This window comes from Bufo gargarizans, chromosome 1, assembly GCF_014858855.1.
Source record: "Bufo gargarizans isolate SCDJY-AF-19 chromosome 1, ASM1485885v1, whole genome shotgun sequence".
Taxonomy (NCBI): domain Eukaryota; kingdom Metazoa; phylum Chordata; class Amphibia; order Anura; family Bufonidae; genus Bufo; species Bufo gargarizans.
Genome location: NC_058080.1, coordinates 353082027 through 353094101, shown reverse-complemented (window position 1 = coordinate 353094101; position 12075 = coordinate 353082027). Strand labels below are relative to the sequence as shown.

General features: G+C 46.3%; 1 protein-coding gene across 2 annotated transcripts in view; it reads left to right on the top strand.

Annotated features, from left to right (window-relative positions):
- The window catches only part of UPF1 (UPF1 RNA helicase and ATPase), a 103943-nt gene extending 92308 nt beyond the window's left edge, over window positions 1-11635 (top strand). For both annotated transcript variants that reach the window (XM_044268861.1, XM_044268851.1), the window contains exons 23-24: window positions 2775-2897; window positions 9692-11635. In XM_044268861.1, coding sequence (XP_044124796.1) covers window positions 2775-2894 — 120 coding nt within the window. In that variant the 3' untranslated portion in view covers window positions 2895-2897; window positions 9692-11635. The remainder of the gene's footprint in view (window positions 1-2774; window positions 2898-9691) is intronic.
- Window positions 11636-12075: the final 440 nt, after the last annotated feature.

The window sequence follows — 12075 nt, the reverse complement described above, 5'->3', positions numbered from 1 at the left end:
AATTTTTAGGGGTATTACTATGTATTACAGAAGTAGAGAAACTGAAACTTTGAAATTTGCTAATTTTTCCAAATTTTTGTTAAATTAGGTATTTTTTGGTGCAAAAAAAATATTTTTTTTAACTTCATTTTACCAGTGTCATGAAGTACAATATGTGATGAAAAAACAAACTCAGAACGGCCTGGATAAGTCAAAGCGTTTTAAAGTTATCAGCACTTATAGTGACACTGGTCAGATTTGCAAAAAATGGCCTGGTCCTAAGGTGTAAAAAGGCTGTGTCCTTAAGGGGTTAAAGTAATGATGGCCACTTGTTTTTTTTTTTTTTACTTGGCTGCTTTTTTTTCTTGCCATAATTCAAATTCTAGCAGTCTATTCAGTAGGACTATCAGCTGTGTATCCACCTGACTTCTCCACAACGCAATTTATAAGGCAAGAAATCCCACTTATTAAACATGACAGGGCACACCTGTGAAGTGAAAAACATTTCAGGTAACTACCTCTTGAAGTAACAGACAGAAACAAATTGGTGGGTGTGGACCAATGGACAGTCAGCTGCGGTGCCCTTAATAGGACAGGTTCAAAGTCCTTAATACAAAGTAGAAAAAAGTTTAACGGGTACCGCGCTAATTTGTAAAGCAGTATACGAGATCTGTCCTTTATTAAGGTAATCCGGACTGTTTCGGATCAGGTTTTCTGTGAGACTGTTACCACAAAGGGAGATTTCATCGTATATTGCAGGCGGACATCCATTCTTTCGCATGTGAACTGGGAGACGTAAGGCAGCCGTCTTCATATACGCGCAGCTGAGTAATAGGTTGCCGAAAATCTTCGCATGGTATATATAGAAGTGTGAGATCCGCCTGTATACTATTGTTTATGGATTTGGAATTTTTCACTTGTGCAACTACCTCTTGAAGCTCATCAAGAGAATGCCAAGAGTGTGCAAAGCAGTAATCAAAGCAAAGGGTGGCTACTTTGATGAACCTAGAGTATGACATATATTTTCAGTTGTTTCACACTTTTTTGTTAGGTATATAATTCCACATGTGTTAATTCATAGTTTTGATGCCTTCAGTGTGAATCTACAATTTCCATAGTCATGAAAATAAAAAACTCTTTGAGAAGGTGTCCAAACTTTTGGTCTGTACTGTGTGTGTGTATGTGTATATATGTGTATGTGTGTGTGTGTGTATGTAGATAGATGGATAGATAGATATCTATTTATTGTGTATATAGATGGATATATCTGGTCTGCAATGTATACATTTGCTAAGCAAGTTTTAGGCAAAAAAAAACTCATTTCCCTAGTTTTCCTCTTCTGAGGTTTTCCTCTTCTGAGGTTTTCCTCATGAATATTATGGGCATAAAAAGACAGCTAACATACAAAGAACAAAAAAGTAACTTGGAAAACCCCTTTAAGACATAAAATCTTCACTGTGCTTGATCATAATGGGCAACAGACAGAGTTTGTTAGGATCCTAACAAATGAATTTGCATTAACTTGCATTTTTATGTGCTATAAACACGTCCATTTTTGTGGCAAATTTTTGTTCTTTCTTTTGCAAGCAGTATGTTTACACACTACCATTTTGTTATGGTGTTTTTGCCTGTTAGTGAAGATGATGTGAAAATGCCTAAAATAAAATGCTAAGAGCTCCGGCATATGTCTTTGAAAGGCAAACCAGAAAGCCAAAAGTGCCCCCTGATTAGTTAAGCGAGCCCAAACTCCAAAGTTCAGATTCGTACCAAACTTTGCGAGTTCGGGTACCCGAACCCAGACTTTTTCACTGACGTTCAGTGTTCGGGTAATTTTATTATTTTCCATTATAATGGAAAATACTTTGCTTAAAACTGAATGTTAAATAAAATGTCTACTGAGGGGTTTAAAAAAAAACAAAAAACACACCTCATCCACTTGATCACACAGCCGGTATCCTCTTTTCTTCAGGATCTGCAAAAGGACCTGCGATTATGTCACCGGGCTCACCATGTGGGGAGCCCAGTGACCTCACCGCAGGTCCTGGAAAAAAAAAAGATACCGGCTTTGCGATCAAGTGGATGAGGTCATTTTTAATTTTTTTACCCCTCAGTAGACGTTAGTAAGCATTCTGTTTTAAGAATGCTATTTTCCGTTATAACCATGTTATAACTGAAAATAATAAAGTGAAGTTTCGGGTCCCAATTGACTTAAATGGGGTCCGGGGTGAAATTCGGGTTCCGAACTTTGACCTGAAGTTAGGCTGCACCCGAACTTTCTACAGGTTTGCTCAACTTTACTCCGATTAACAAAAATGCCAGTAGAAAAATGTCTCTCCATATTTCCCATATACCTTCAACTAACATCTGGAGCTGGAAATTTTACTGCAAAAAAAGAGGTCCACAAAATGCCAGAGGGGAGAAAAATAAAAATCCTTACCTAAACCTACCTACTTAATCCCCTGTTACATAACTGCTGCAACCACTGGCCTTAGCGGTCTGCTGTCCTATATAAAGATGAGACCGCTGAGGCCAATGATTGGCTACAGCAGTGCACATTGGTAAAAAGAGTGGCAGGGACCACCAAAGAAGGAAAAAAACAACCCTGGATTTACGGAGTTGTACGTGAATACAACCCTAAACATTGTCGCTACCTATAGGTTGTCTTCTATTGGAGCTCATGATATATATTTTTTTCGATTCCTAGAACAACCTCTGTAACATCAGGGAAAGAAGTGAATACTGGCTTAAATCTCTTTTCATTTGAAAATTACAGTGAGTGTGCTCTCTCATTCCAGGATAGCTACCTTGGTGATGAATTTAAGTCTCAGATTGATGTTGCGTTATCGCAGGACTCCACTTACCAGGGGGAGCGCGCCTATCAACTTGGAGGTGTGACTGGGCTGTCACAGTACTAGTGTGTAAGTGCTTTTCACCATTCTTTCTTAAGATAAATACAATGAAACAGTAACGGCTAACACATATTTTTTTTTTTTTCTAATCTGCCTAAATTATTATTATTTTCTAAAGGTTTCTTTTTAATCCCTTCCTGCTCATTGACGTACTATTACATCACTGAGATCAGTGAGATAAAGGGGTTGTCGTCTTATCCTATGTTTGACTTATCAGGTCATCGAGATGAGCAGATTTCAAATTTTGAAATTTGTTCACGCTTTGTGGTAAAAGCAGAATTGCATTATGGATTCTGTTACCATGGTAGATAACACAATTCTAGGACTGAATGTATAACTGAATGCCTACCTACATTCCGTCATAATGGAAGTCTATGGGCTGCAGAACTGATCCTTTTCCATTATGCAGTGGAATGTGCCTCTAGCAGGATGGAATAGGGTCTGTGAAAATACCTATAGACTGTAATACTTCTGTATTACAGAGTATAGTGCAAGAGATCAAATGATCAAAGGTAATTGCTGTCACCGTGTCCGTAACAATCCAATCTATTAAGTTCAATTATTTAAATCACATGGAAAACACTGTAAAAAAAAATAAATAAATGCCAGAATAGTTTTTGGGCAAGCCCATATCCTAAGAAAAATGTTTAAGGTTCACAGCATAAATTCCAAAATGTTATTAATGAAATTCATTATATATTACTAATAAACTCCTTGCAAAATACAGAACAGTGCCATCCACAGATCTCCCCCCTCCAGAACAGTGCCATCCCCCACAGATCTCCCCCCTCCAGAACAGTGCCATCCCCCACAGATCTCCCCCCTCCAGAACAGTGCCATCCCCCACAGATCTCCCCCCTCCAGAACAGTGCCATCCCCCACCGATCTCCCCCCCTCCAGAACAGTGCCATCCCCCACCGATCTCCCCCCCTCCAGAACAGTGCCATCCCCCACCGATCTCCCCCCCTCCAGAACAGTGCCATCCCCCACCGATCTCCCCCCCTCCAGAACAGTGCCATCCCCCACCGATCTCCCCCCTCCAGAACAGTGCCATCCCCCACCGATCTCCCCCCTCCAGAACAGTGCCATCCCCCACCGATCTCCCCCCTCCAGAACAGTGCCATCACCCACCGATCTCCCCCCTCCAGAACAGTGCCATCACCCACCGATCTCCCCCCTCCAGAACAGTGCCATCACCCACCGATCTCCCCCCTCCAGAACAGTGCCATCACCCACCGATCTCCCCCCTCCAGAACAGTGCCATCACCCACCGATCTCCCCCCTCCAGAACAGTGCCATCACCCACCGATTTCCCCCCTCCCCCCTCCAGAAGAGTGCCATCACCCACTGATTTCCCCCCTCCCCCCTCCAGAAGAGTGCCATCACCCACCGATTTCCCCCTTCCCCCCTCCAGAACAGTGCCATCACCCACCGATTTCCCCCCTCCAGAACAGTGCCATCACCCACCAAATGGACACCTTTTGGTTCAAAATATTTATTTCCTATTTTCCTCCTCAAAAACCTTATAGGGCGAATAAAATGCGGTATATCAATTTGCCATCTCCATAATCGTACTAACCTGTAGAATAAAGATGACATGTTGTTTTCTCGTAAATGGCATTGGGGGACACAGCACCATGGGTATATGCCCAGCTGCCACTAGGAGGCTGACACTAGAAAGAGAAGTGTTGGCTCCACCAATCTGGGCTATACCTACTGCACATGCTGGAGCTAGCAAATTTTTTTTTTTTTTTTTTCTAGTGTCAGTAGGAGGCAGACATGACCTGCTCTTTTTCTTTGTAGGTCCTGCTTTTTTTTTTCTTTCTTTCACAGGTTCAGCAGGCTGGGGCTCCATCGTGGACTTCCACCATAGTTGCACCCCCTGTGGGCGCATACTTTGTACTTAAACGGTCGCCCAGTCCCCACAACTGCATCCGCAGTGGAAGCTGGCATTCCCAGGTTCGCCTGTTGAGTCTGCCGATGGGCAGACCCAACTTCGCCTAAAGAAGTCTGAGGGTAAGTAAGGATAGATCCCTTCATCCCCAATCCTCCCATGGAACTAGTGGGTCCCTTTTCTCCCAGTATATGGGTGGAGAGGGGGTCCTTATCCATAGTCAGGGCGCCCTTGTCCCCCTTCCCTTCTGTCATTCTTTCTTGGGGCTGACAGGTCCTCACTGGCTCATTAAAGGTCACACTCTTGGTTACTGGACCTTCCCTGTCTGTCTTCCCGGACCTCTGCCCGCCTGCCTCTCCTCCTGGACCTCTGCCCGCATTTCTGCTTAAATCTAGGTCCTGGCTTCTGCCTTGCCTAGGCCGCAGAGTTCCCTTGCCTGCCGCTCGGCCCCTGCCTTTTTCCGGCCTCCCCTTCCTTCACCCTCGGCGGTCGCTTACCCTCCTGCTCCCCCCTCCCTACCTTCCTCAAGTCTCCGGCAGGCGGCGGCTTACCACGGGATTCCCAGGTGCGCTTGCTAATCAAGACCCCAGCTTTTTTCCGGCCTACTCAGCCGTGATAGTACCGCCCCCTGCCTGTTTCCCGGGCTTCTCATGGTCACGTCTGTCTGGGGAGGACTGTAGGAGGAGCCTTCTCCCCATCCTCCAATCCCGTCCTGGCGCTGACTTTCTGCCTGAAGGGCGCCCCTTTTCTGCTGTTGCTCCGAGGACAGAGCAGTCTCCTCCTTCTTTGTGCGCCGGACTCAGGTGGAACCTTGTGAGGTGCAGTGTCTTCTGAAGCTGCTGCTGCTTTCTTTGGGACACAGCATCTGGGGTCCGGTAGGACAGCTTCGGATGGCTGTTTTTTCTTTCTTACAGGTTCCATCCTTGCCCTCATGTCCTCTGCCAGACAGGACCCAGTGCCCAACCCCCCTCCTGGGATTGTCACTTATTTTGCTTGCACTGGCTGCAATCAAAAGATGCTGTGCTGTCAATCTGGTCCCACCTGCGCACAGTGCCTTGCTCCCAGGCCCTCCCATGGCCGCCCCGGCCGCCACTGATGTGTCGGTCCCCCCTGATTGGGCCTTGTCCCTCTCCAAAGCCATAGGTAACCTTGCCAGTCTCTCCCAATCTATGGTGCAGTCGCTGGCTGGTTTGCTGGCTCAGCCCCCAGTAGGGAAACTCCCACAGTCGGGGCTCGCTCTCTCTCTCTCTGACACCAGGTCCCGTAAGTGACCTTGTGTGCTCTCAGCTGGGTCCTGCTCATCCTCAGTTTCCCCAGTTCACTCACTGGATAAGTCAGAGTCTGGCGAAGTTTCCTCTTCTGCTGTTTCTGCCACTCCTGGGAACACCTCTGGATCAGATTCCGGATCTGAGCAGAGCGCATCTATGTCTGCGGCCATGCAGGATCTCATAAAGGCAGTGAGGGATGCGCTTCGAGTGCAGGAGGGTCCCTCTTCTGCGGCCCAGGGATCTGTGTCATTCTCCAGTTCCAGGCGCCCCGCCTTGGTTTTTCCTAACCATGCAGACCGGACCTCAACGCACTTCTGGCTAAGGAGTGGTGTCACCTGGATAGACGACTTCAACTCTCCAAGGCGTCTGACGCCCTTTTTCCCTTTGCAGAGGAGTCGGTGAACCTATAGTCTGAACCACCACAGGTTGATCCCCAGGTGGCGCACCTGGCCAAAGCGACCACCCTTCCTTTGGCAGATGCGGCTTCCTTGTCGGATCCCTCTGACAAGCGGATCTTTAGCCAAATCTGTTTTTGTTGCAGTCCAGCATTTGCAGCGTCTTGGGTGGCTAAGGCCTGCGTTTTCTGGACCAAACAACTCATCCGGTCCTTGCCCCAGGACTCTGCTCAGGTTGAGCTTCCTGCCCTCGCCTCTCAAATTCTCCAAGCATCCAGGTACCTCTGCGATGCTTCCATGGAATCGGCACGCCGCTCTAGCAGAGCGGCTGCCAACTCCGTGGCCATCCGCTGTGTGGTCTGGCTCCATACCTGGGCGGCAGATGCGGCTTCCAAGAAGGCTCTCATTTCTCTCCCTTTTCTAGGTGGTAGACTCTTTGGGAAGCGCTTGGAGGAACTTATTTCCGAGGCCACGGGGGGTAAAAGTTCTGTTCTTCCCCAAAATCGACCTTGCCACCGCCGGCTTCCCGGGTCAGCTTTGTGATCACTGCATTTTTGTTCCTTTCGGGGCTCCTCCTCCCGCTCAAAGTCTCCTAGGCCCTCCTTCGAAGCCAAGGCTTCCTGGCCTGCTAGACCGAAGCCTTCTAAGCCACAGCCCGCATTGACAACCTCTGCCTGACTGTGCCCCCTCTCCGGTAAGGAGGGGGACGGCGGGCTTGCGCAGCTCTTGCTCGCCTTTCAGTAGGTCTAGCGAGCGCACGTGGGAGACGCCTGGGTTCTGGAGGTCGTTTCCTCCGGTTACAGGATAGAATTTTCCGACCTCCCCTTCCGGTTGTTTTTTCCAGTCGTCTCCTCCCCGGTCCCCTGCAAGGGCGGCCGTTAATTTATTTTTATTTTTTCAGGCCATTTAATCTCTAGGGGTTGTTTTTCCAGTTACAAGCTCGGAACGGTTCCAGTCGAACAATTCCACGGCCGTGGCTTACTTGAATCACCAGGGGGTCACCAGAAGCGGGACTGTCTTCAGGGAAGCCTTGCGAATCCTGCGGTGGGCAGAAGCTCACGTTCCCGCAGTCTACATCCCCGGTGTCGACAAATGGGCGGCGGACTTCCTCAGTCGCCATCGTCTCAACCCGGGCAATTGTTCCCTCCATCCGGAGGTGTTTCTGCACCAGTGTCAAAGGTGGGGAACCCCAGACGTGGACCTGTTCGCTTCTCGTCTGAACCACAAGATTCCGGTTTATGTCGCCAGGTCCCGGAACCTTCAGGCTCTGGCGGTGGATGCTCTGGTTTTTCCTTGGCCTGAGTTCAGATTCCTTTTACCTCTTTCCTCCCTTTCTGCTTGTTCCCCGGGTACTCAAACTCCTCAAGGAGGCTCGGGTCCTGGTGGCTCCGGATTGACCCTGCAGAGCGTGGTACGCAGATCTCGTGTTTCTGCTCGCTGACGTCCTGTGGCAGCTTCCCCTGCGTCCCGACCTCCTTTCCCAAGGTCCGCTATTCCACCCGAATTTACCGCAACTGCGTTTAACGATGTGGCTGTTGCCACGGTCTCTCTGGGTCTGTCATTCAGACTATGCTTCATGCCCACAAACCCCAATCAGCCAGTATTTAACACCGTACCTGGCAGATGTGTTTTTCCTGGTGTGAATCTGGCCAGTTTCACTCTCTGCTTTTCTGTGCCTAGGATCCTGTCTTTTCTCCAGGCCGGTTTTGACAAGCGTCTTCGACTGGCCTCTTGCAGGGGTCAGATTTCGGCCTTGTCCGTTCTTTTCCAGAGGTCTCTGGCTTCCCGTCTTCAGGTTAAGACTTTTCTCCAGGAGGTTGCTCACCGTGCTTCCCCCTTTTGCCCCTCTGTGGAGCCTTGGGACTTGAACATTGTCCTTGACGCTCTTCAGTCTTCTCCTTTTGAGCCACTGAAGGATGTCTCTTTCCTTAGTTTCATGTAAAATCTACTTCCTTGTGAGCTTGCTGCGCTTTCTTGCAAGTCTCCCTACCTTGTGTTCCTCCAGGACAAAGTGGTCCTTCGTCCGGTTCCCTCTTTTTTCTCCCCAGGGTGGTGTCTTCATACTATATTAATTAGGAGATTGTCCTTCCTGTCCTAATCCTGCTCATCCCAGGGAGAGATCCTTCATCGATTGGATGACGTTCGGGCGCTCCGCCTATGTCTTCGGTTAACAGTCTTTCAGGTGTTCCGACTCCCTCTTTGTCGTTCCTGACGGACCTCGTAAGGGTCTGCAAGCTTCCAAAGCCAGTCTCCCGTTGGATTCGGTCAGCTGTCAAGGAGGCCTATGTTGCAAAGGGTCGGATTCCCCCCTTTCAGTTGACCGCTCACTCCACTAGGGTGGTCGGAGCCTCTTGGGCAGTTCGGCATCAGGCTTCTGTTTCCCAGGTCTGCAGGGCCGCCACCTGGGCTTCGCTACATACCTTTTCGAGGTTCTATTAGATCCATTGCTTGGCCTCTGCCGATGCCAGCTTGGGTCGCAAGGTTCTGTAAGCAGCTGTGTGTTAGGTGGCTTGCATGGCTGTTTCTTCCCTCCCTCGTGGACTGATTTTGGACGTCCCATGGTCCTGTGTCCTCCAATGCAATTCACGAGAAAGATAGATAGATTTTTGTACTCGCCGTAAAATCCTTTTCTCGTAGGATGCATTGGGGGACACGGATCCTGGCCTTTTTCGTTATTTCTAGACTTCCAGTTTTTTTCCTGGGGGGATTCTGTTCTCGTCCTATCTCTGGTTTAGGACATGTTGGCTTCTTATTTTTGTTCGGTTGTTGATCCTACTGCTTTTTTGACCAAGTGGTTAGCTCCAGCATGTGCAGTGGGTATAGCCCAGATGGGTGGAGCCAACACTTTTCTTTCTAGTGTCAGCCTCCTAGTGGCAGCTGGGCATATACCCATGGTGCTGTGTCCCCCAATGCATCCTACGAGAAAAGGATTTTATGGGGAGTACAAAAATCAATTTTTTACTGTGCAGGGAAAAATCTAATCCCTAAAAACCATGGTGGTGTTGTGTTGCTGTTTTTTTTACACTTGTATTTTCTAAGAGAGAATTTGGAGGACAACTTATTACACACAAAAAAGCTCTCATTATGGCTGTCGACAAAAAAAAGTTATGGCTTTTGAAATGCAGAGCTGAAGAAACTAAATGTAACTGACTTTTGCCTTAAGTGGCAAACTAAGTTGCTTCCTTAGGGCATTTCTTTGACGTTTAATCTTGGCCACTGAAGAATGAGTTGTTCTTTGTTTTCCAGGTTGAAGACGAGCTAATCCCGCGTGGAACTTAGTTCATCCACATTTTATTCTGAGTAATAAAAAAATAAACGGATACCTGTTTTCCACTGCTAAAACTGAAGCACCACTGTGAGAGCAACAGGAGAGAGAGGAACGTGAGAGGGATAAAATAAAAAATATCGAGAGAGCGAAAGCGAGCGAGACCACTGCAAGCACACAGAGGCGAGGAGAACGATAGGAGACGTGGCTATACATCAGAGAAGCCACACGCACCTTAACAGGATAGGTAGTAAATGGGAGTAACAATTGCAATCAAGTTGCCGCTGTAAGAAGTTCAACAACCCGCTAGACCTCTCTAGCCCGCCACGTAACATGGGCAAGGGCTGAAGGAACAGCTTTTGTTTATCAGCTGGTTATGTACTCCTTTGGCACTATTTTATCAAAGCTGGAGAAAAACAGTTCCTTATCTCAGAGTTGTTGTTTTTTTTTAACACAGATTCATTAGTCTGTTTTAAACTATATAGGCAGCATATTCTAGTTTCTTCAACACAAACCACAGTATTAATGAGGAATTGAAGAGGTCAACTTTGAGATGCAGGTTTGATTTTCAAACTGGCTTTGATTAAGAAACCGATGGTCTCCACCGAGTCCCTCTACCTAAAGGTTCTGTACTAGTTGGTTTTAAAACTTTCTAGAGAAGCAAAGTGCTGGATGTATTTTCTTTTCTTTTTATTCTGCTGGTTGCGGTGGACCTGAGTACTGCAAGACATTGTGGTTGATGCTGTGGCAAGTCAGAAATGCTGCCACAAACAGGGACTTTCAGATGCAGCAAATGACTCAATGACTAGCCTCTCTTTCCTAAAGCAGTGTAGCAGAGCAATGGAGTATACAAACTCCCTTAAGGAGAGGGGTTTTCTCAGTGTTTTCTGTATGCTTTGATTGGCTACTGTCTGGACTCTACTCCACAAAACAAATAATCTTTGTTTAGGCAAATGTGTATGCTTAAGAAAAGAGGCAGATTTTTTCTGCCCTTCGGCACCAATCAGTCAGGGAGATGCAAGCTAGCCTGCTATTGTGAAATTCCCCTCCCAGATATGGACCTAGTAGTGGAAACTGGGGATTATATAGGTTTGAAAGTAAAGTATTCTCAGTAGATTTGAAACCGGTTGGAAAGCAAACAGGATTGCAGGCAGTGAGGAAGGTGGCCCACAGTCAGTGTGACTGGAAAAGCATTCAATCCATTTGATCAGAGGCTAAATGGATTTGTCCTTAAAGCAAGGCAGTAAAAGTAACTATTTGTATGTCAGCTCAGATTTATATAACCTGTATACCAGTGGTATTATTGCAATACCGTTATCACAGTCTAATCATTAATTTCATGAGCTATAAACAGCTTATAGTCCATCCCCTTAGTATTTTTAATGTAGGCACCATTATGACTTTTAGTTTAGCAGATGTGAAACAAACCACAAGCTTTAGTTTCTATTCTGTGTAGAGAACTAACAGTTTCTGGGTGGCACCATCCCAGTCATTTACTGGTAGCACAACTGCATAGGTGTAGCTTCACTCTTGTCCTGTGCACTTAGCATCTCCTACATGACGTTGGCCACCTTCCTTTCTGCAAGAATAGGGGTTTTATTTATCAATGCTGCCGAAGGGCTCTTTTGTTTTTGTTTTTTCGCCCTTACCCTTGCACTGCTTTCTTAGTAGATGAGTTAAATGTGTATTTAGAGTTTCCTCTTCAATAACACCAATTTATTGCTCAAAGATGAATTAGTATATGATCTCACTTTTATTTTGCAGACTAAAAAGCATCTGCTGGCTTTATTTCTATTTTCCTGTAGGAGTTATTGAGTTTTTAATACCCTGGAATGCTTGTGCTAGCACAGTGTATTTTTGTTTTTCCCCTCCCACTAATTTGTTTTAATCATATTTGTCATTAATAAAATGATTAATAAACAGTCTTTGCACTTATTTTTGTGGATTTCTTTTATGGCTTATAGATCTGTTGTAAGTATTCATTTTATTTTGTCTTTGTTTTGTTTGGCTAAACTGGCTAATAACAGTTCTCAAGATTTTCTAATTTTAAGGGAAACCTGTCACATTGACCCTGGTGTCAAGCTGAAGGCAGCATGTTATAGAACAGCTGAGCAGATTGATGTATTGAGCCTTCTCTCTATGGCTATGTAGACAGCTGTCAATCACTGATGGGCCTTCAAAGCCCAGAATGAGCAGGGATATAAATTAATGAAATATGTTTTATTGAATATTTTCTCACAAAACTATATACACTGTATAGATTTGCTACTGACAGGTTAGTTTGCATTTTCATGATGACGGGCTTAAACAAGTTTATGTGGAGAGTGCACAGTTAGGAGCGCCTGATGTCACACGCTTCTTTAAA